The 22,503-nt window shown below is 28.1% G+C and overlaps 2 protein-coding genes across 3 annotated transcripts; both read left to right on the top strand.

Moving 5' to 3' along the window:
• The first annotated feature begins 5,513 nt into the window (after positions 1-5,513).
• LOC124925330 (ETHYLENE INSENSITIVE 3-like 1 protein) lies at positions 5,514-7,937 on the top strand. Its single transcript, XM_047465300.1, has 2 exons — positions 5,514-5,667; positions 5,850-7,937. Exon 2 carries the CDS (start codon positions 5,923-5,925, stop codon positions 7,702-7,704), a length of 1,782 nt encoding a protein of 593 aa, XP_047321256.1. The 5' UTR covers positions 5,514-5,667; positions 5,850-5,922; the 3' UTR covers positions 7,705-7,937.
• Positions 7,938-17,693: 9,756 nt separating this feature from the next.
• LOC124925343 (LRR receptor-like serine/threonine-protein kinase GHR1) lies at positions 17,694-22,433 on the top strand. Of its 2 annotated transcripts, XR_007098308.1 has the most exons (5): positions 17,694-19,197; positions 19,266-20,642; positions 20,722-21,371; positions 21,861-21,909; positions 22,096-22,433. XR_007098308.1 is itself a non-coding variant. In XM_047465321.1 (3 exons), the coding sequence occupies exons 1-3, from the start codon at positions 18,288-18,290 to the stop codon at positions 21,354-21,356; spliced, it is 2,922 nt and encodes a 973-aa protein (XP_047321277.1). In that variant the 5' UTR covers positions 17,694-18,287; the 3' UTR covers positions 21,357-21,616. The 2 variants fall into 2 exon arrangements, 1 of the variants encoding a protein (XP_047321277.1); XM_047465321.1 differs by lacking the exons at positions 21,861-21,909; positions 22,096-22,433 and having other exon boundaries at positions 20,722-21,616.
• Positions 22,434-22,503: the final 70 nt, after the last annotated feature.

Here is a 22,503-nt window from a genome sequence, read left to right as displayed (position 1 = left end):
GTACTTAAAACTTAAAAGAGTGTTTAATAGCTCACATATTAGTTTATCTTATTTTGTATACACCTCTATATAAAATTTATTGTTGTCCAAAAAATAGTTTTTTGTCAATAAGATATTTCAGTTATACTAATATTTTATTACAAAACAATTTGGACAATCAATCAACGTATAAATGTAACAAATCAAAATATGGACATTTATAGACCATGACTAACAAATAACAAAGGAAAAAGTATTGGTCTGTTTTTATTTGTTCAATCAAAAATATTTAAGAACTTATGCAACATGATCTAAATTGTTGGGCATAACAGTCTTTTATTTTATTAAATTAAACTTTCAATTTCAATTGTCAATGACAAAATAAATTGTTTCAAAAAAAAAATCATAATGATATAGTTTATCAATATAAATATTCTTAGTTTCATAATAGAGATAATAAAAATTTAGTTTAAGTGTCAAGAGTTCAAATATCACGATTCGATTCTGACTTGGAATAGTTTAGAATTAATGGTTGTGAAAAGTAATGTAAACTCACAATAATTATATATATATATATATATATATATATAATCCTCCGCTCTTGATCGAGAATATATTTTAGTATTTATATATATTTTAATATTCATATAAGAAAGCTGTGAGTAAATTATAACCATTATAATGGTAGTACGAGTTTTGAAGTGAAAGTGAAATTATAACAAAATTGTAATATTAAGATATTTTTTAATAACTTTTTAATATTTCTTTTATAACAACCTACCAAGTAATTCAAATGTTAAGTATTTTATCTAAGAGATTCAATCTTTAAATTGTATTTGAGAAGCAATTATTTTAACATTTAAATTGGAACTTCTCATTTTATTAATTCATGTATTTATGATATGGCATATTCAAAAGCATTAGATCTTAAAATAATATGGTGTTAGTTGAACTCCAAAGCTTATATTTTTATTTGAATGTAAGTGCTTTCTTATTTGGTCCAGTACTCCAGTTAACAATATATTTGTTGGTCCAGCTCAAAATGTTTTTAAATAACCATATAACTTTTTGGGCCTAACCTACAAAACACACAAATTTTATTTTTTCTATTTATTTATTTTTTTTCATTTACTCAAAAAAATAATCCTTTAATTCTTAAAAACAATAAATAAAAAAAGGTTAAAAGTCAGTCAGAAAATATGCATTGATAAACAATTAAATATGTTACATTCATTCTCTTACAAACTAAAATTATAATAAAATATAATTCAGATTATCTAAAATCAATAATAGAATGAGATCCTACAAATAAAAATAATTGTGAATACTAAACCACTCTCATAAAACAAAATATATATATTAATTTCCCAATAAAATTACTTTTATTTTTGTTTTGTTAAACGAATAATGTACTATTATCTAAAGGTAGTGTTTGGTATGCGGTATTAATTATGTAGGTATAAGTTGTAAGGGGTATAAATTATAAGAGGTATTAGAAGATATAAATTATATAAGTTATTAGTGGTTGGTTGAAAGTATAAAATAAATATAAGATATAAATTTTATTATTTTGTGTTTGGTTAATGATATAAAAAAGTAGTAAAGAGTATAAGAGACTATTTTATCTTTATATTAATTATATTAAAATTAATATATTTATTTTATATATAGTTTGTATTATTAATTATATTGAAATTAATAATAAAATAATATATAATTATCATATAAATATTTTTTTTAGTAAATAATAATATTATATATATAATTTCTTTATAATTTAACTTTTATAATTATATAAATATTTATAAATAATATATAATAATATATAATGCAATTATAAACAAAATAATAAAATTGACACAAAAGATAAAGAGACGAAGAAGAAGAAGAAATGTAAGGAAGAAATGATTTTTTTTAGAAACATAAATATAATAAAGAAAATATGTGAGGACAATAATGGAATGAAATTTTAATAATGGTTTGTAATAGGTGATACCAGTTATAATTTTATACTTACTTTAAGGTATAAATTATAACTTTTAAGTTCATGTGGTTATAAAATTATCAAACCAAACAATTAATTAATTTTACTGTAAGTATAATTGTACTTTAACTACGGTGCTATACTGCTTACCAAACAGAGGCAAAAGGTATTATATATATATATATATGATCGGATCCAAAATAACCGAGTTGGGGGTGAACTTGAAAATTTTTTAATAAAAAAAATTATGGATAAAACGAGATTAAATAAATGTAAATTTTTATTTTTAAATAAATAAATAAACTAGTGTATTAAGTTAAAAAAAAAATTAAAAATTATAGGATAATGTCATATTTGTACCGTAAAAAAAATTCTTTTTATGGGGTGAGCTTCAACCTAAATTCGTCCTCTTATTATACACTAGTAGAATAAGTATTTTTAACGACCAACATTAACCACAATTTATTTGTCGAATTTGAAACTGAATTTGATTTTTGAATTATCTTTTTTTTCTTGTGTAAAAACATTTGAAACAGATTTTGTGAAATTCAAAAAATAATAAAAAATTAGAGAGTGACAATTATTAATGTCGGCCTCGTTAAGGAAAGTCGGCGTTAATAAAGAATCATAAAAACCTGAGAGCAACAATTATCAACGCCGACATTAAAAGGTAACCGATATTTATATTCATCTCTATTAACCACGGTTTTAGGGGAGGAAGCCGTGGTTAATAATCAAAATATTTTAACATCCACCTTTGTAGCGTCGACGAACGACGACTTTGGTCGCCTTAGGGCTTTTAACGACGACATTCAACGTCTCTAATAATGATATATATATATTAAGAACTAATTTAGTATACATTTAATATTAAAATTAGTTGTTGTACGAAAAGAATTCATAAATAATCAAACACTCGTTTAATTCAGTACTGTAACGAAATATTTATTGCCACAAAGTTGTGGTTGAGACATGAGCCTTCACATATATGATAATTTTCAAAACTAAAAATAAAACATAAACAAGCTTCTATTTTGTTTCTCTTTTCATAACTGTAATGTTTTGTTTACAGTTAGTAACCAATAACTAATTAATTTATTCTAAAGTTAAATAGCTTATAATATATATTCGAATAAGTTGACTTTTAGTTTAATTATTCTAATTATTCATAGATTATATCAATATTTTCTTAATGATTGAGATTTCATTCAAGTGTTTTTTGAGATGCATTCAAGTTTTTTATTTCCTTTTTGTTACAAATAATATTTTATTAACGGAAAGTAATACAAAATGAGTTTGAAGAAAAGTTGAAACTAAGTTAAAAATAAACAACACTATCCAAATAAAAGCTATTAGAGACTATCTTTTTGTTGTGCATGTTGAAAAAGTACAAAAACCAACAAACATATATAAATTATGCACAAATGAACTATGCAAAATAAAGCTATATAATATGATAATTTTATTCATATAACGCTTACATTTTTAAATATATATTTATGGTGGAATTCTAACGGATGATAGGTGCATGAAAAAAAGTTATATTATGACTAGTTATTGTCGTATATGTCACGAAGAGGTTGAATCGACAATTTACTTACTTTTATATTGTCGAGGGTGACTAGTATTTGGAGTTTTTTTGTGAAGTAATATTGTAATTCATTGAGTGATGTACGAATCTTTGGGTAATTGTTGAGAAGTTTGGATTGATGCGGCTAATATGTAATATCTACATATTTGATTTATCATCCTAATTGTTTTTTAGTGGATTACCTGGTTTGAGAGTAATCGTCGAACTTTCAATTATCGTAGTCGTCATTATCGTAATACTATTATTATGATGTTTTCTGAGATTAGTTCAGGAAAGCCAATATAGTCTGTCGATAAGTTAATCGTTTTTCTTAAAAATTTACGAGCTCGATAATTTATTATGTATCGTTTTTTCTTATTTTTGTTTTTGTCATGTTTTTTCGTTTTGTCTAAATAATTTTTTTTTAATATATATGAAACTTTTGTAAAAAATTAAATTAATGCTTCCCTTTTTTTAGATTTGATTAATTATATATATCTATTAGCTTAACATTTTTTATTTATATTTTATAATACTTATTGCAACCTTTTTTTTAAAAATTTTTCTTAGAAATGTATATTAAATTTGTGATAGATGGGATATTAGTTGGAAGTAGAACTAATAAAGAAAAAAACATACCATTGCTTATTGGATATTTTTAGGTTGGTAATTACTAAATACAAGAATGAATATCTTAATTATGATGAAATCCTAAGAAATGAAAATTGTAAAGCATCATCTACTAACTACTTGAAGAAACCCTAATAATATAATTAAAAAGGAAGGAAAGTTTTTTTATTTCTTTGCTCACAAATTGGATAAGATAGTGTGATAAAAAGAAAAGGGTGTCCCATTATTGAATGCCATGGCGGGCTACTTCCATTAATTCCACATATCTTGCCAGCTGGTGGACCATCAAACTTAGTGTGGTTTAAGTGGACCTTCTATATCCTAAATAAATACCTTATTTTACTATTTTAATATTTATTTGTTTATTGTTCAATAAAAAAATAATAAGTTGTGAGTTTTTAATTAATTCAATTCATTTAAATTTTTATATTTAAAATTTATAAAATTAGAGTAAGAATATTAATTACAGAAAAAATAAAATATAATGAGATGCTTTTATATATATATATATATATATATATATATATATATATATATATATATATATATATATATATATATATATTTTATAAAAATCTAAAATAATTCAAATCAATCAAATCCTAATAACTCAAATTATATATTTAAAAAAGTATTCATCACACATCACTCTCATTTATTTATTTATTTAATAAAAAGTTTGTATTATTATATTGTAATTATCTACCCTTTAACTTAAAAAAATTTAAATAAAAATTTAACTGATGATTTTTAATTTGTTAGACATTCTTTATTCTACTTTGGTTACTTGAATTAAATTATTTTTATTTTAATTATTAAATAATTTAATTTATTAATTAAAAATTATTTATATTAATTTTATTTTCAACAATTTATAAAACAAAATCCTAAAAAACATTTATCATAAAATACTTTGGTTTTAACTTATTACAATCCTAACAAATAGCCAAATTTAAATTTAGAATATTAAACTCTGAGATTATATTATAAATATATTTTTGATACAATCATTTTATTGAATTTATATTTTTATTTTATTTTTAGACTAAAAAAAGAAAGATCAAAGAGTCATAAAAACAACATGAATTTGGCTCTCTTCTCTCTTCTATAAAGATTTTATATAATTGTTATAAAGTAGTAGAAACTTGAAGGTTACAAAAAGACTTGTTGATGAAAGTTGAAGCCCTAAATTGATTGTTTGGTCAATTGAACTGGTTGGTCCATTCATCTGCGGACACCATTTTTTTTTTTTTTTTTTTTTTTTGACACTTGTTTCTCTCTCTATTAAATATGCCGACTTCTTTCTTAAACGCTTATCCTTTCAGTTCTCTCTCCTTTCCCACTCTTTCTTTACTTGTCTCTCTCTCCCCTTAAATAGTTAAAATCTCAATCACTCCAATAATACATCCCCTCTTTCTTCTCTCTCTCTCTCTCTTTGTTGATTCCCGTGTTGAAGAGCTGTCAAGTTGCAGGAGAAGAAGAAAGAGGAGCTAATTTGTGTCAGGTACTCCTATTTGATCAGAACATACCATGATTTATCTGAATTCATCAGTTTTATGTTTCATGTCAGTTTTCTATCTCTTTTGATTCTGTGTTATTGTATTCAAGTTAGATCTGATCCTTTTTAAGTATTTCATGAACTTAAAATAGTTCTCAACATGTTTGTTTACTATAAATAATTTGCAGGTTTGAATAATTGGATACAAATCTGAGCAGAGTTGAATCAATTTGACTGATTCTGTTTCTTTGTGACAAAAAGATGATGAAGATGGTGTATGATGAAATGGGTTTTTGTGGGGATCTTGATTTCTTCACTGTTCCTCCTCCTCCAATGGCAGAGGAGATGCTGACAACTCAACCGGAGGCGGATCCAGCTGTTGACGATGATTATTCTGATGAAGAAATGGATGTTGACGAGCTTGAAAGGAGGGTGTGGAGGGATAAGATGCGTCTGAAACGTCTTAAAGAAATGAATAAAGGAAAAGAAGGGATGATGATGATGATGGACTCGGCTAAACAGAGACAGTCGCAGGAGCAAGCCAGGAGGAAGAAGATGTCTAGGGCACAAGATGGGATCTTGAAATACATGTTGAAAATGATGGAAGTTTGTAAAGCTCAAGGATTTGTTTATGGGATCATACCCGAAAAAGGAAAACCTGTCAGCGGCGCTTCAGATAATCTACGCGAATGGTGGAAAGATAAAGTAAGGTTCGATCGAAACGGTCCTTTAGCCATAGCCAAATACCAATCGGACCATTCAATCCCGGGTAAGAACAACGAGGGTTTGAACCCTATCGGTCCGACCCCTCATTCCTTACAAGAGCTTCAAGACACAACCCTTGGATCTCTCCTATCTGCCCTTATGCAACACTGCGACCCCCCTCAAAGGCGTTTCCCTCTCGAGAAAGGTGTCCCTCCGCCATGGTGGCCCACTGGTAACGAAGATTGGTGGCCTCAATTAGGGTTACATAAGGAACAAGGCCCGCCTCCTTATAAGAAACCCCACGATCTAAAGAAAGCCTGGAAAGTTGGAGTTTTGACCGCTGTGATCAAACACATGTTCCCTGACATCGCAAAGATTAGGAAACATGTTCGTCAATCGAAGTGTTTGCAGGATAAGATGACGGCTAAGGAGAGTGCGACTTGGCTTGCTATTGTTAACCAGGAGGAGACTTTGGCTAGGGAGCTTTATCCGGATCGATGTCCTATTTCCACGACGAATTCAGGATCGTTCTTGATCAATGATAATAACGAATATGATGTCGAAGGGGCAGGGGAAGATGAGCTCGAGCAAGATCAGAAACCGACCAATCTCAATTTCTTTGACATGACTATTGAGAATAATAATAATAATAATAATAATAATCAGTTTGAAGAGTTTTCGAGGAAAAGGAAACCACCACCTCCGGTTACAAGCGATGATTTAAACGCGACTATGGATCATCCAAAAATCTATGCATGCGAATTCAATCGATGTCCGCATAGCCAACTCCACTTGGGTTTTCACGAAAGGTCTATCCGCGACAATCATCAAATGTCTTGTCCTTTCCGTCCGGCTATCCCTACTACGTTTGGAATTGGAAACTTCCATATGGTGGAAGAAGTTAAGCCGGTTTTCTTCAATCATCAGCAGCCGATGCCTTCCTTCGATATGCCGGCAGATGGAGTTCCTGAAGACGGGCAGAAAATGATAACCGATCTCATGTCATTCTACGAAACAAACCTTCAAGGGAAACAACATGGGGTTATACCTAAGAACCAACAATTACATCAACCGGACAACATTAACTTTCGTCATGGCCAAATAGGAATGGGGATGGATGGGAATTTCTTCGAACCGGGACTGGCAATGGGTGGGGGGCGATTCGAGCAATGCAACAACACCACCAACAACAATCATAATGAGAATTTTCACATGGTATTCGGGTCGCCATTCAACCGAAGTTCAAACATCAACTACGCCGAAGCTTTTTCGGGCATGGGGTCCGGGAGGGACACAAATCATGGAACATTCAAGCAGGACATACCTATCTGGTACTAGCTAGAGAATTAAGGTTGTTTTGTTGTTAGATAATAATATATTACATGAGGGTGGAGGGGAGAAGATGAAAATGTCCAAAAATGGAACAACTTTACCATTTTGGAAAAATACTATAACCAATCTCAGTATTAGATTTGGGTGGTGTAATCTATCTATCTATATCTCTATAGATAATTATAATTAAGGGTTTGTAATTTATTAAGGTTTGTTTACTTGGCACTTTCAAGTTTCAACCATTCCTAATAATATCAGAAGATGGGGATTCTTTCCCAAAATTAAATTGTTATATATATCTATATGAGACTTTAGTAAACATTATAATCATTTTAGATCAAAACAACATTTTTTTTTTCTTTAAAAGTAATTATTTGATGAAAAGTCCTCTTTCTTCAAATGTAGCTCAATCGATTCCAATCTGAGCAATAATATGTTAGTTTCAAAACTAAATTGGCAATTATGAATATGATTCTTAAAACAATATTTAATTTTAGGTATGATTTGAAAGATCTAGATTGTACCTAAATAGAAAGAGTTATTGCCTAATGGATCAAAGTGTCAAAAGTGATATATGGGTAGGAACCATTACCTTCAACTTTTTATAGATAATAAATTAAAATTAATAATAATTGTTTGATCTTTAGCGTTGTAAAAGAAAATACATAGTATTTATAGGATAAAGATACGAAAATGTCACAAATGACATTTTTAAATAAAGGTGATATTAGTTTGATTATAAAAGAATATAGCTTTTTTTTAGAAAAGTATAAAATAAATGTAAATTTAAACATTTTGTGTTATTAAGAAATAATTCTAACCAAACATAATAATAATAATTCTAACTAATTTAAAAGCTTATTTGGACCATTGACCATTGTGGTCCCTGACTGCACCAAATTTGAAGATCCTTTGTACTTGGAATTAATTATTATTTTCTTGTATTAATAATGCACATGGTCTATTTTTATTTTTTTTAATTGATTCTCTCGTTGATTAAAGGCTACAATTACCACCACCGAATATCTTTTACATTATATAATTCAATCAACAAATTATAAATAAGATTTGCATTATACTCTCAAAATGAAAATTTATTTCCAATTGATCAATTTTCTAGTAACCATGGTCCATGTGTGGACTTAAGAAGTTGGGTAACATTACCCCTAATTCATAATATTTATGGTAAATCAAGACTCTAAATGGATAATAATTATAGTTATTTTAAAAAAAAATTGGAAGCAAAACAATTATATTTAAAAAACGAAACACGGGTTTGAATATAAACTAATTTCTTTAGGAAAGTATAACCTTAAAGCTTTTTTTTTTTTTTAAAAAAATCTTAGTTTATTGCCAAGTTAATTTATCTAACCCAAGAACATTACAGATTCACAATATTTTGATTATTTTACAATCTGAATCAAATATGAATACATAAATTAAAATTATAATAAAATCTTAAATTGTCTTAAAAAATGAAAAATAATTGTTATGAAAACAAGGCCCAATGGAAAAAGGATTTGACATAACCCCTTGAAGGGCATCAAAGGTCATATGAAATGAGATATCATAACTTCTTTACTCAACCAAGATTACTTAATAAGGTTTATACTAAATATAATGTTGATCTATAAATTGAATCTATATGTAGAAATTAAAATAAAGAGAGAATTAATTAACCCATATTATTTTGTTTATATAAATAAGATTTGAATAAATAATAAAAGTGTTAATTAATTTGGTGGGGGCAACTTAATTAAAATGATGATGAATAATAATAATAATAATGATATGATTTGTCTTTTTTTTCTTTTCTTTAGTGGGAGAGGAGACATGTAGAAGAGAAGTAACGCTACTGTTAAGGCAAAAGAACATGCCATGCTTCTTGCTTGTGCATGCACCTGCACATCTCCAAATCCAACATTAATTGTTCATGAATCTACCACTTTCTTTTCTTTTTTTGTTTTATTTTTATTTTCTATAATTTTAAAAAAGAAAAAGATAAATAGTGTGCATCATTATGATCATACTTTCATTAAAAATAGAAAATACTGAATTCTCATTTGAAACTAAGAGGTCAAGGCTCTATATATTTTGACCAAAATCTACCAAATTACTTGATTTTGAAAGTGAATATCTTGTTATTACATTTACATGTAAAAACTTTTGCATTTATAGGCATCCTTCTTTTTTCAATCACACTTCACTATATAAATATCAAGAATAACAAGTCATAATGCTTCAATGCCAACAATTCAAAGCCCTAATTAAAAGCCATTTGACAATTAATGAGCAACACAATTGGGCCTTCCTACTAACTTGAAACAATAAAAGACATACCATTTTTTAAATGGAAAGTTAAAATGTCTTCACAAATGAAAACAATTCACCAATTATTATCATTCTTATTGCAATAGTTAATCTAAAGTAAGTCATCAAAATCATCACCACTTGGGAGTTTGGCCAAGGTCAATATTCATTATACTTCAATTTTATACAAGGTGGGCATCGTTTACATTTTATGACATTTTATTCGGTTGTTGTTAGGTTAGTTAATGATATTTTTTATTCTTTGTTTTGTCTTATTTCGTTTAATCTATATATGAAAATATAATATTTTAGGCATGAATTTATTTGAATATTTTCTAACTAATTTTTTTTGAATAAATTAATGTACTAAATATTTTTAAGAAAGATTACAATTCTTTAAAACAGACATATAAATTATTTTATATCACACCGTGTAGTTTCTAAATTATTCGTAAATGAGAATAACCAAGCATATAATTGTGAAATGGTCGTTAGTAAAACCAAGTCAACAACAAAACAAGATTGCCAAAATTATTTCATGGCCACAAACGCAAGTTCCACAGTTTATGGCCATTGATAACATATGGAATTTGAGTAGGCAAGACTTTCTTCTTATGGAGGATTTATGAAGTTGAAAAATAATAATAATATTGGTTGATTTCTATAAGAATGTTTTAAATCTAGGCTATATACATATACAATACAAGAGATTGAATTAAGTTGCACCTATATTGTAGTCCTTTAGATAGCATTATAATAATAACCCTAACTGCTTATTTTAGACAAACCTATCATATATTGTGGGTCCTTTGTCAAATTAGGTAGCAAAAGTTATAATATTTTTTTTGTAAAGAATTAAGTTTGCAATTAATGAAATGTATGGTGGATGTTTTTGTTAATTGATATATATGATAATATGATGTTTAGCTCACTTAACAACAATAAATTAGGTTGTCTATTTACCACATGTATATATAAATTAGGAATATTTCAAATCATTTTAAGATTATTATTAATAATCTTTTTTTTTTTAAATTAGCATGAACTTACCACCTACCTCCCATTTTAATAGAATATATATTGACACATTTGATTTGTAGGCAAATCCATATTTCAAATGAAAATATTAGTTTTCCAGATGATAAAAAATAACAGAGCATTATTTCAACTTTTTAGTTGTGTCTAATTACTGTGTTGAGTGGCACTCAATTCAAATATTTAATATTTTCCAGTTTTTTTATAACACCAATTTATTTTTCCAATTGACTTGAACTACCCCGTGACTTGAAAACATCTATGTCATTGGTAGATGTTTTGGTAAGACTAAAAAGGGATCAACATAAATATATAGTTTGCAAATAATGAAATGTATGGTAGATGTTTTTGTTAAATGATATATATGATAAGATGATGTTTAGTTTACTAAACAATTAACAATAAGTTAGGTTGTCTATTTACCACATGTATAAATAAAATAGGAATATATCAAATCATTCTAAGATTATTATTATATGTATTTTAAACTATTATTATTATTTAAATTAGCATAAACTTACCTCCTTACCCCCAATTTTAATAGAATATATATGGAGACATTTGATCCTTTATTCAAATTTATTATGATATTTCAAATGAAAAAAAAAAATTTGTGTTGTGTTTAATGAAACTAAATTCAAATATTTAATATTTTCAAAAAAAAATTGTAACACATTTTTTTTTTCATTTGACTTGAACTACTTCATGACTCAAAAACATCTATGGCCTTGTTCGGTATAGATTTTTAAAAAAAATCATACAAAATCAAATATCACTTCACCCCTTTTTATCCATCACATCACTCAAATCATTAACCAAAATACTAAAATACACTATATTTTAAATTATTATTTTTTATTTTATATATATCAATACCTTTTAAGTCTTTTTTACCAAAAATAATCATCACCTCTTCAAAATCATCACCAATCATTATTTTTTTCTCCCTCTAAATTTTTAAAATAACCCAAACCAACCAGCTCTATGTCATTGACAATCCCTAAATATATATAATTTTATATGATAGTATTTGATAAAATAATTCCAAAATCAAAACAACTACATTTTTGTTGATATATCAATTAAAAGATTTGAAATTTCTCAAATATGTGATGCTTACCTCCAATATTTATCAAATCTAACCCCTCAATCATTATTTCAAATCTTTTTAAATAGTTAAAGATTAATGTGTCTAAATTTTTGGAACGGTTTTCACCTATTAATATCACATTCAAATGTTTTAAGTCTTAGAACTAAATATCACATTTTTTGTATTTTATTATCTTCACCCAGATGTCAAAAACAATATTTCATAAGTAGACATAAAAGATGGTTATTTAAAAAATAATATGTATTAAGATATTAAAATTTGACAATATCTAAATACTCATAAATGATAAGTTTGACAACTATTAATAGTTGATTTATATTTCAGACATTTTTATGAGTAACATTTGTTCTTTCATAACCTAATAGTTCAGTTTCTCTTAAATTTGTTTTACTAAAAATATAAATGATCATAAAATATATATATATATATATATACTTATTTTTTTTCTAAAATGTGTTTCAAATTATTGTTCAGATAAAATTGATAATTTATTAAATATTTTAAAATATAATTATTTATGTATATAATTAAGTATGAAACTAATTAATAATAAATAACACTAAATATAATCATATTTATAAAATCAATTATATAAATTCATTTATTTAAATAAATATATAAATATAAAAATATAAATTCACTTTCTCTATAAAATTGTATAATCAAACTTATTTATAAAAGTTATCAAATTATATCTATTATATTGTTTACATAATTAACTCAAAATTTTAAATTACTGCAAAGTAGTATACTATACATTAGTTTGGTTCAAAATATTTGGGCTGCATATGTAATGACGAGATCATAGTTGGATTGGGCAATGTAATAAAATAATATATTTGATAAAAGTGATAATATATCATATAGAAGCCCAATAATATAAATATCTTTTTTTTTAAATAACTATATCTTATAAAAGCCCAATATACAGAATTTATTTATTAAATCGGGTTAAGCAAAGACAGTAAAAATTAAGATTTATTTAAAAATATTACTGGTTATAAATTTGTAAAATTAAATTTTTTATTAAAATATGAGAGGTTACTATATAAAAGTATATATTATTTATATATATGATTAAAAACTTTTATATATCAACTCTTAAAAAAAATAATAATAAGGAATTGATATTATAAAAAATTATATTTATAAAATTAATTACACAGACTAATTTTTTTTAAAAAATAATAACTTTTTTAATTTATAAATACAAATTCACTTTTTTCATATAAATTTGAATAAAATAGTAAAATCAAAATTATTTATAAATTCGTAAAATTACAAAATCTTACCATCCTAATAATTTATTAAAATTAACTTTTTAACCTTTAAAAAATCGTAAAATCGTAAAATTTAATCAATATTTTAAATAATGTTATAACACATCGTTCAAACTTTATTATACATTCTAACACAAAATAAGATATAATATTTTATTTGCATTTATAAAAGTTAGTAATTGTGTTTAAGCCTAATATTAGTATTTGTGGTGTTAATTTATTTTATTAAAAAATAAATATTCAGTGTCTAATTAACAACTACTTTAAACTTATTATTATTATTATAAAATATAAAATATTTTTTCTTATACTTTTAGAAAAAAACTGTAAAATTATAAAATTTAATTTAAAAACAAAATTATTAATCATGTTGTTGCGGATATTGTTGCCTTTTAGATAATGGATAGTAGTTAATTTGATTTTTTATTTTAAGATTATCTTTTAAGCCAATTTTTTCTTAAATTTAAGACTGGTTAAAAGAGTGAGCTACACTCTCGCCTCTCATGATTTTAAAATCTAATTGTCAGTTTTTTTTTATCATTTTTTTTTATTAACTTTTCTTTTATTATTATTTTATTTTGTCCTTTAATTATTTTAAATTCAATGTAACTCTGATTTGATTAAAAAAATAACAAGGCACTAGTTGTAACATAAGACCACTAATAATAATTATTATTATTAATTAAATATAAATATAATTCATATAAAATATGTAAATATTAAGATAATTAAGGATATAATTTAACTTATTACGTGTAATTTCGCCCTCACAGTTCTAACCCTCGTAGTTTTAGTTGTGTCTGATAGTGATGGTGTATACTTTTTTTCTGAAAAATTTGTTTAAGCATATTATGTTTACATGAACGTGTTGTACATATGTTTTTTTTATAAAATAAAATAAAAGTTAGAATATATAGTCCATTGTTGCATACCTAAGGATTACTTTCAAAATTTTGTTATTATTTTAAAATGTTATTTTTACACTTAAAAATATACTTTTTTAATTTAAATAAATATTTAATTATTAATTGGTCTGGACGGTAAAATAAATGACCCCATAATTAGTTTGTAATGATTCCCTCTTGCCCCAATTTCTTAATAAATTAACTACGGTTAAAATAGTGAGCTACATTTAGAGTCTCGTTTTTATCTCTAATGATTCCTAAATTATCATTCAGTGAATTATCAATTTTATATGTTTCTATTTTTGTTACTTTTTATTTTATTTTATTTTCAAACTAAACCTTTTTCATTCTGGAAATGGCAAGACACTCTGGTTGTAACATGAAACCACCATTAAAAAAAACTGTATTAATTAAATATAAATATTTATAATAAAAAAATATTTAAAAATATAAAAATTTAATTTATATATAAAATATTAAGATAATATCAAAAATATAATTTAATATTAGCAATATATATTATTTTTAATATTTTTATTTATTTATGTTAGTTAGATATATATTAGTCTTTTTGAAAGAAAAAAAAAACTTCAAATCTCATATATAAACACAAAAATAAACACCGTGTTCCCAGCCTAATATTTTGACACGAATATTCCAGTGTGGTCTGTGGTGCTATAGTTGATTTATTTTTAAATAAAATAAAAAATAAAATAATTAATTCGCTGGGTACCTGTACCTAATGATTAATTTCAACTTTTGATTATTATTATAAAACATTTAAGTATTTTTTTAGTACTAAATTCCCTCAATTTCTTCTTAAATTTGTTAATATAGTTGAAACAGTAAGTTATTGTCTCTCTTTTGTGGTCTCATGAGTTCTCAACAAATTTCTTTTTTCTGTTTTTATTTTGATAAAAAAAAAATTATTCTTATTTTTTTCACTTTTTTATTATTTATTATTTTCTTAACCTTGTTTTGGGTTCCCAAAAATGGCAATACTAGTATACAAAATTAAATTACTATTTTTATTAATTAAATATAAATATATTTAATAAAAATAAATATATAAAAAACATGTAAATATTAAATAATCTTAAGCATTGAATTTAATATTAGTAATATATTACTTTTTCATATTTTTATCTATTTATGTTAGTTAGATATTAGCTTTTTCTTTTAAATTTAATTTCAAATCTCATATATAAGCACACAACTTAACTCTCCTTTGCCGTCTACTATTCTGTCACGTGTATTCTAGAGAGGCAGTGTAGACACAACACATAAGTTACTTATTTAAGTATATTTATATATAATAAATATTTAATATATTTTAAACAATTTAAAAAATATATATATATTAAATTTTCTAATAAATAAATATATAATTTAAAATGTATTGAATTCTTATATTAAAAAAATAAAAATAAAAACACATAAAAGTTCAAAACAAATAAAAAATGGATGATCATACACAAAAATGGACAAAACAATGAGTGCCTGTACATGAAAGTTTGGTTTAAATATTTTAAATGGGTTCGAGAGTAAGATTGAATATAGAGGGTTGAGATGATACCTGACATCGGGATCAAAGATGAAAGAATGTACAAAATCAACACACAATAAATACATCATAATATTAAAAATAAGATATATTTTATATCAAAGTTTAATGTAACATTCACTTCCAGCCAAACAACACAATAAATATATCATTTAATATCATTTTATCCGTATATTACTTCAATTTTATATTTTCAAAATTATTTCTTTATCTTGTAATTACTTTTTAATTTTTTTTTAATATCAAAACATATTTTTCTCTCATCACTTTTAATCTTTTAACTTTACTTTTTATTTATTTTTTTCTTAAACCATGTCTTAACTTTTCCTTCATTTATATTAACAATAAAAATATTACTTTTTTCAACATCTACTAATAGATAAGTAATCGAGTGTGTTATATTTTTTTATCATCTTAAAAGTTGTGCTTCTTCTACTTAAAAGTACAATTTATAAGTATTTAATTAGATAATGTAAGAAATTTCCCTCATAATCAATCAAAGAACTAAGAAATATAACAACAAGAAACCAATAAAACAACACAAGATTTGATATCGGAGTTCGACCCAAAAAAGATGGTCTACGTCAACGTCGAGCTCTGTTACGAACTCAATTCCACTATCACAATTAAACGTTTCAGTTACACCTCGTTCTTTATATATATCACTCACACCTCTAAAATCTCTAAACCTCTTGTGTGAATTACTCATATATATATATATAAACAATTTGTCCTAACAAACTTAAATCTTTGACACTTTATTTAATTGGGCCTGACTCATCAACTCAATTTCAACCGATAATATAGTACTTATCGAGATCACAAATCTGAGATTTAGATAAAAGTAGAGAAATCCATCAAGGTGAGAAATGAAGTTGTGAAATAAAAATTGAATTATCATTGAATAATGTATCTACGGAAATAGAACTATTTTGGTTTCAAACATATATATATTATATTATATAACTTTTTTTATTAATAAATTATAAGTTTTTATAACAAATAAAACAATTAATTGACATACCAATCCACAATTTATAATTTAGGAAAATAAATAGACTGGATTAGGTACAAAATACATGTCTTTCGACAAATTAATAGATTAAATTATTTTTCTAATTAATAAAATCGAACTTATGTGCATTTACATAAATATTAACATTAACTTTTATTTATTCTTACTTTTTTAAAAAATTATTTTTAATACATAATATTCTATGATTAAAACTCAACTAACACTATAACCTACATAACATAATATGTGATCATCCAAATTCCAATACACTCCTACTATTTAAATTAAAATGTGATTGTTTTTTCTACAATAACAGTGACAATTATAATTATTATTAATAAAAATTATTATCATCTCATAAATTGACGGGCCTATATAGAATTTATTATGTATTGAGTGGACTAAACAAACTTTTGACATGTTTCACAGTTATCAAGACAAAGAAATCAAATAGTCAACTATTTTCTACCTAAGGTCTTCCACTATGTTTAGGCCTTGTTTGGTTATATTTATTTTTTAAATAATGATTTTTTTTAAATAATGATTTTTTTAAAATAAAATGTATGACTAACTTGATTTTGTAATGACTTTTGACTTCAATTGTAATTTTATTAATAAAATATATATATTTTGAATAGGTTAAAAATAACCCACTTTTTAAGAAAGTGTAGTGAAGAAGATTATTTGAAAGTAATAAACAGCTGGTTATCTCAATAATCCATCTAGCTAGTTTTCAGTCGATGTGGGGGTTTTTGTCTGCACTGCATTAATCCACTTTCTTTACACGACCCCCAGTAACCCACCATCTACCTAACATCCCAAGATCTCTCATCTGCTTGCTTCTTCACTTCCAGATTAGCTTTCTTTTCTCTATCTGACCTTCTTCTTGCTCACTTTCCTCTTGAAGATTCGTCCTTTATTGGGTCAATCTTACTATAAGTAATCTGGGTTTGTTACCATTTCACTCTCCATAGTCGCCATTCTCGCATTTACCTTCTTCTTCTTCTTATTGTTGTTATGCGAAGATTAAACCCTTTTCTGCATTTGCTCTTTGAAGATGTAGTAGGTTTCTTGTAAGTCTTCTTCTTCTTCCTTAGGAATGATTGGATCGTTTACCAATTCTATCCTTTCCTTTTTTTCCTTCTCGTTATTGGTTTGCAATAAATGCAATATGGGTCCTTGTATTGATATTGTTTGAGCTGTAGTTGATCTGGTAATTAATTTCTGTGAATTTGTGTACTTGGTTTTGGTTGAGCTTTCAATTTCCAATTATTGGGCAAAATTGTCTATCTCTCTTGAAGTTGCATTTTGGTTCAGATTTATCTCATCGGTTCTACTGTTGGGCATTGAATTCGTTAGCCATATAGCAATGCACTCCATTTGTTTCTTAATATTCTTTTTGGTAGAGTTAGCGAAAGGTTTGTCAGATTTGGATGCACTTTTGGATTTAAAAAGAGGAATTCAGGATAACCCATCAGGGAACGTTCTCCTATCATGGGATTCCAAATCAATGTCGTCTGATGGTTGTCCGATGAATTGGAATGGAATTGAGTGTGTTAACGGCAGTGTCACATCCATCATTCTTGATGGCTTCAATCTGTCTGGCGAATTCAATCTCTCTGCCATTTCTCGTCTTAATATGCTACAAAATCTGTCAATTTCCAACAATCAATTCACTGGAAATGTTATGGAACAACAACTAGATGGTTCATCAATTGGTTCGTTGCAATTCGTTGATCTTTCCTGTAATCAATTCCATGGATCAATATCTTCATTGTCCAGTTTGAAAAACTTGATGCTTCTAAATCTTTCCTTAAACAATTTTCAAGACCCAATCCCTTCTGATCTAGGAAAACTAGCAAACCTCAAGTATCTTGATCTGAAATCAAATGGGTTTTCCAGCAATGTGATGAGTCTTCTATCACAGTTAGGTGGTTTGGTTTATGTTGATCTAAGCTACAACAGGTTTAATGGCTTCCTAGACCTTGGCCTTGGAAATTCAACTTTTATTTCTACAATCCAATATTTGAACGTCAGCCATAACAACTTAGATGGGCAGCTCTTTTCCCATAACGAAGTTCCATATCTAGACAGCTTACAGGTTTTCGATGGAAGTAATAATGGGTTTTTCGGGAAAGTTCCTCCTTTCAATCTTGTCGTGTCTCTTCAGATTCTGTTGCTTGGTAGCAATCGCTTGAATGGATCTCTGCCATTAGGTCTTTTACAAGAAAGCTCGATGGTCTTGTCTGAATTGGATCTCAGCTTTAATCAGCTTCAAGGTATTATGAATTAAACTACTAGTTATGACCCGTTATATGTTTGAACTGAATGTTTCAAATTTTTTCAGGTCCAATTGGTAACATTATTACATCACCAACTTTAAGGAAACTGAATTTATCGAATAATAAGCTGTCAGGCACGTTACCAATCAGGGTCGGTCACTGTGCGATCATTGATCTGAGCAACAACTTGTTGTCGGGTAGCCTTTCCCGGATTCAGGGCTGGGGAAACTATGTCGAGGTTATCAATTTGAGTTCAAATTTACTAACCGGAGCCTTACCAAATCAAACTTCGCAGTTCCTGAGGTTGCTTTCCTTAATCGTATCAAACAATTCATTATCGGGTATTATCCCGCCCATTTTAACTCAATACCCCGAATTACAAGTTATTGATCTTAGCCATAACCGTCTTAACGGTCCACTTCTTCCAATCATGTTCAACTCAACTGTGTTGATTGATATTAACCTCTCTAATAACAATTTCACCGGTCCTCTTCCTTTTCAACCGGTTGACTTGAGTCAGAATCTAACCCTTGTATCTCTTGATCTATCGTTTAATGAATTGAGCGGTCCTTTACCTCGAGAAATAGGAGATTTCCATAGCTTGGCATACCTCGATATCTCGTTTAATCAGCTCGATGGTGTTATCCCGGATGATCTCTCGAGCCAATTGAAAAGTCTGAATTTGTCTTACAACAACTTTAGCGGTGATGTGCCTGAAAACTTACTGCGGTTTCCCGATTCATCGTTTCACCCGGGAAACTCGTTTCTGGTTCTTCCTTCAAATTCCTCTTCAGCAAGTTTGAATTCGGGAAAGCATAAAGCTTTTTGGAAATCTGCAGTAAGAACTGCCATCATCGCAGGATTGGTAGTCGGGTTTTCGATCTTAATAATGTTAATGGTTCTATTAATCTATTTCAGAAGCCGTCAGAAACAGTATAATAATCCAGGTAGTAAAGAGATTCTAGAAGAGGATTCTATTCAGTCTCCGAAATCAGAACTACAGGTGGCAACGAGAAGTGTTGAAGGGTTGCCGCCGCCGTCGTCTTCTTCGATGTCATTCATTGAATCGACGAACCCAGATCCATCAAACGGTGATGATTGTACGCCGGACAAGCTCGCCGGAGATCTGCATCTGTTTGACAGCTCTTTATCGTTTAGTGCGGAGGAGCTTTCTCGTGCTCCGGCCGAACTTATAGGGAGGAGCTGTCATGGGATGCTGTATAAGGCAGTCCTGAGTTCGGATCGGATTCTAGCTGTGAAATGGTTGAAAGAAGGAATCGCGAAAGGGAAGAAGGAATTTGTTCGTGAAGCGAAGAAACTCGGGAATATTCATCATCCTAATTTGGCACCCCTTCGCGGTTATTACTATGGGCCGAAGGATCACGAGAATCTCATCGTATCGGATTTCATATCCGCCCCTTGTTTAGCGCTCTATCTTCATGGTAATGAATGAATTCTAATCTCGTTTTTATTTTCACGAAATCAAACCCATTAAATTCTTACGTTTGTTTCTGTTTACAGAGACAAGTCCTAGACAGCTCCGACCGATATCTCTACAAGACAGGGTTAAGATCGCCGTAGATATTTCCCGATGTCTGAACTACCTCCACGTGGAAAGAGCCATACCACATGGAAACTTAAAATCGACGAACGTCTTGATTCAAACAACGTCAGGTCCGACAGCCATACTTACCGATTACAGTCTTCACCGGTTATTGACTCCGACGGGTACGGCTGAGCAAGTATTGACTGCGGGTGCGCTAGGTTATCGGCCACCTGAATTTGCGAATACGAGTAGGCCGTGTCCGTCGGTTAAGAGTGACGTTTACGCTTTTGGGGTGATTCTTCTGGAGCTCTTAACGGGGAGAAGTTCGTCGGAGATTGTGTCGGCGGAGACTGGAGTTGTTGATTTGACGGAGTGGGTTAGGTATTTGGCGGCGGAGAGTCGGTCTTTTGAGTGCTTTGACGACAGCTTGAGTGTGGATGCTGATCGTTTGTACAGAGAGATGGATCGGGTGCTTGAGGTGGCTTTGAGTTGCATACTTACGGCATCGGAAAGGCCTGATATGAAAACTGTCTTTGAACATCTTTCGGCCATTGAAATCGGTGGATCATCCGCCGCCGCCGCCGCTTCTCCGGCGACGACGACGGAGTAGAAGATGAAGAAGAAGGTAGCTCTCTAACTGTTGGAGTAGTATTAAGTCATCATTAATTAATTTGATTCTAAGTAATTAGCTTAAGTTTAATTAGGTCATTATTATTGTTATTTGTTTCATTGCTTCATTATTATTAGTTCAGAATTTCTTTACTTAGTTTGTTTCATTGCAGCTTATTGTTTGATGTGTATTATTTATTTATTGGCTTTTATACCAAATTTATTAGATGGTTAATAATCTAAATAAAGTAATTATTTTTATTTTGCGCTTAATTTTGAGAATTGTGGTTTAATAGATTAGGGAATTTTGGTATTAAACCCATTGTTTAGCTTAAAATATTACATTTTTATTTTACCTTTAGGAGAAATTTGATTTTAAAAATAACGATGGAAGTTTTATAGACTAATTTACCCTCAAATAAATGTCTTATTTTTTCTTGTTTCCCCTCATTTCATTTTTCTTCTTCGCCCCCGACTAACTAAACCGATCAACTCCCTGAGGCAGCGAGGATCCAGGAACTCCCAACGTCGGAACGCCATCTTCATCGCTTCAGGTGAGTTTTTTTCGTTGTTTTCCTCTTCTTTTCGCGTCCTCTTGCATGCATGCTGAATAAAAATGGTTTTAGGGTTTTATTATGTCTGCGCATGCGCAAAATGCATTTGCGCCAGCTATAACAATCAATATCAAATTTATCTATCGTCGGTGGCTAGAGTTCAGCGTAGATGCTATATTCGTGTAGGGATAGCAGACGTCGGGGAGAAGGGAAGCAGACGTATTGTCGAGGGCTAAGTTCGGCATTTGCTTGGACGACTCGTTGGGGATGATCGGCGTTTGCTTAGACGACTCGTTGGGGATGATCGGCGTTTGCTTAGACGACTCGTTGGGATGCCTCGTTGCGCTGAGAGAGAATAAGAGAGGAGAGAGTGGCCGAAGAAAAGAAAGAGAAATAAGAAGACATTTATTTGAGGGTAAATTAGTCTTTTGCAATGGGCAAAAGATCAATTTTACAAAAGTTAACTTCCCGTGTTATGTTTAAATTTCCTTGTGTATAAGGGAAATCTCTAGTGAATCAAATTAGGCCTAACATTTCACAAATTAAATATGTTTACATGTATATTTAGAAAACAAAGATAACATTGACTGTATA

This window comes from Impatiens glandulifera, chromosome 2 (genome assembly GCF_907164915.1).
Source record: "Impatiens glandulifera chromosome 2, dImpGla2.1, whole genome shotgun sequence".
NCBI lineage: Eukaryota > Viridiplantae > Streptophyta > Magnoliopsida > Ericales > Balsaminaceae > Impatiens > Impatiens glandulifera.
Note: the sequence above shows the minus strand (reverse complement) of the source record. Positions and strands in the feature narration are given on the sequence as shown.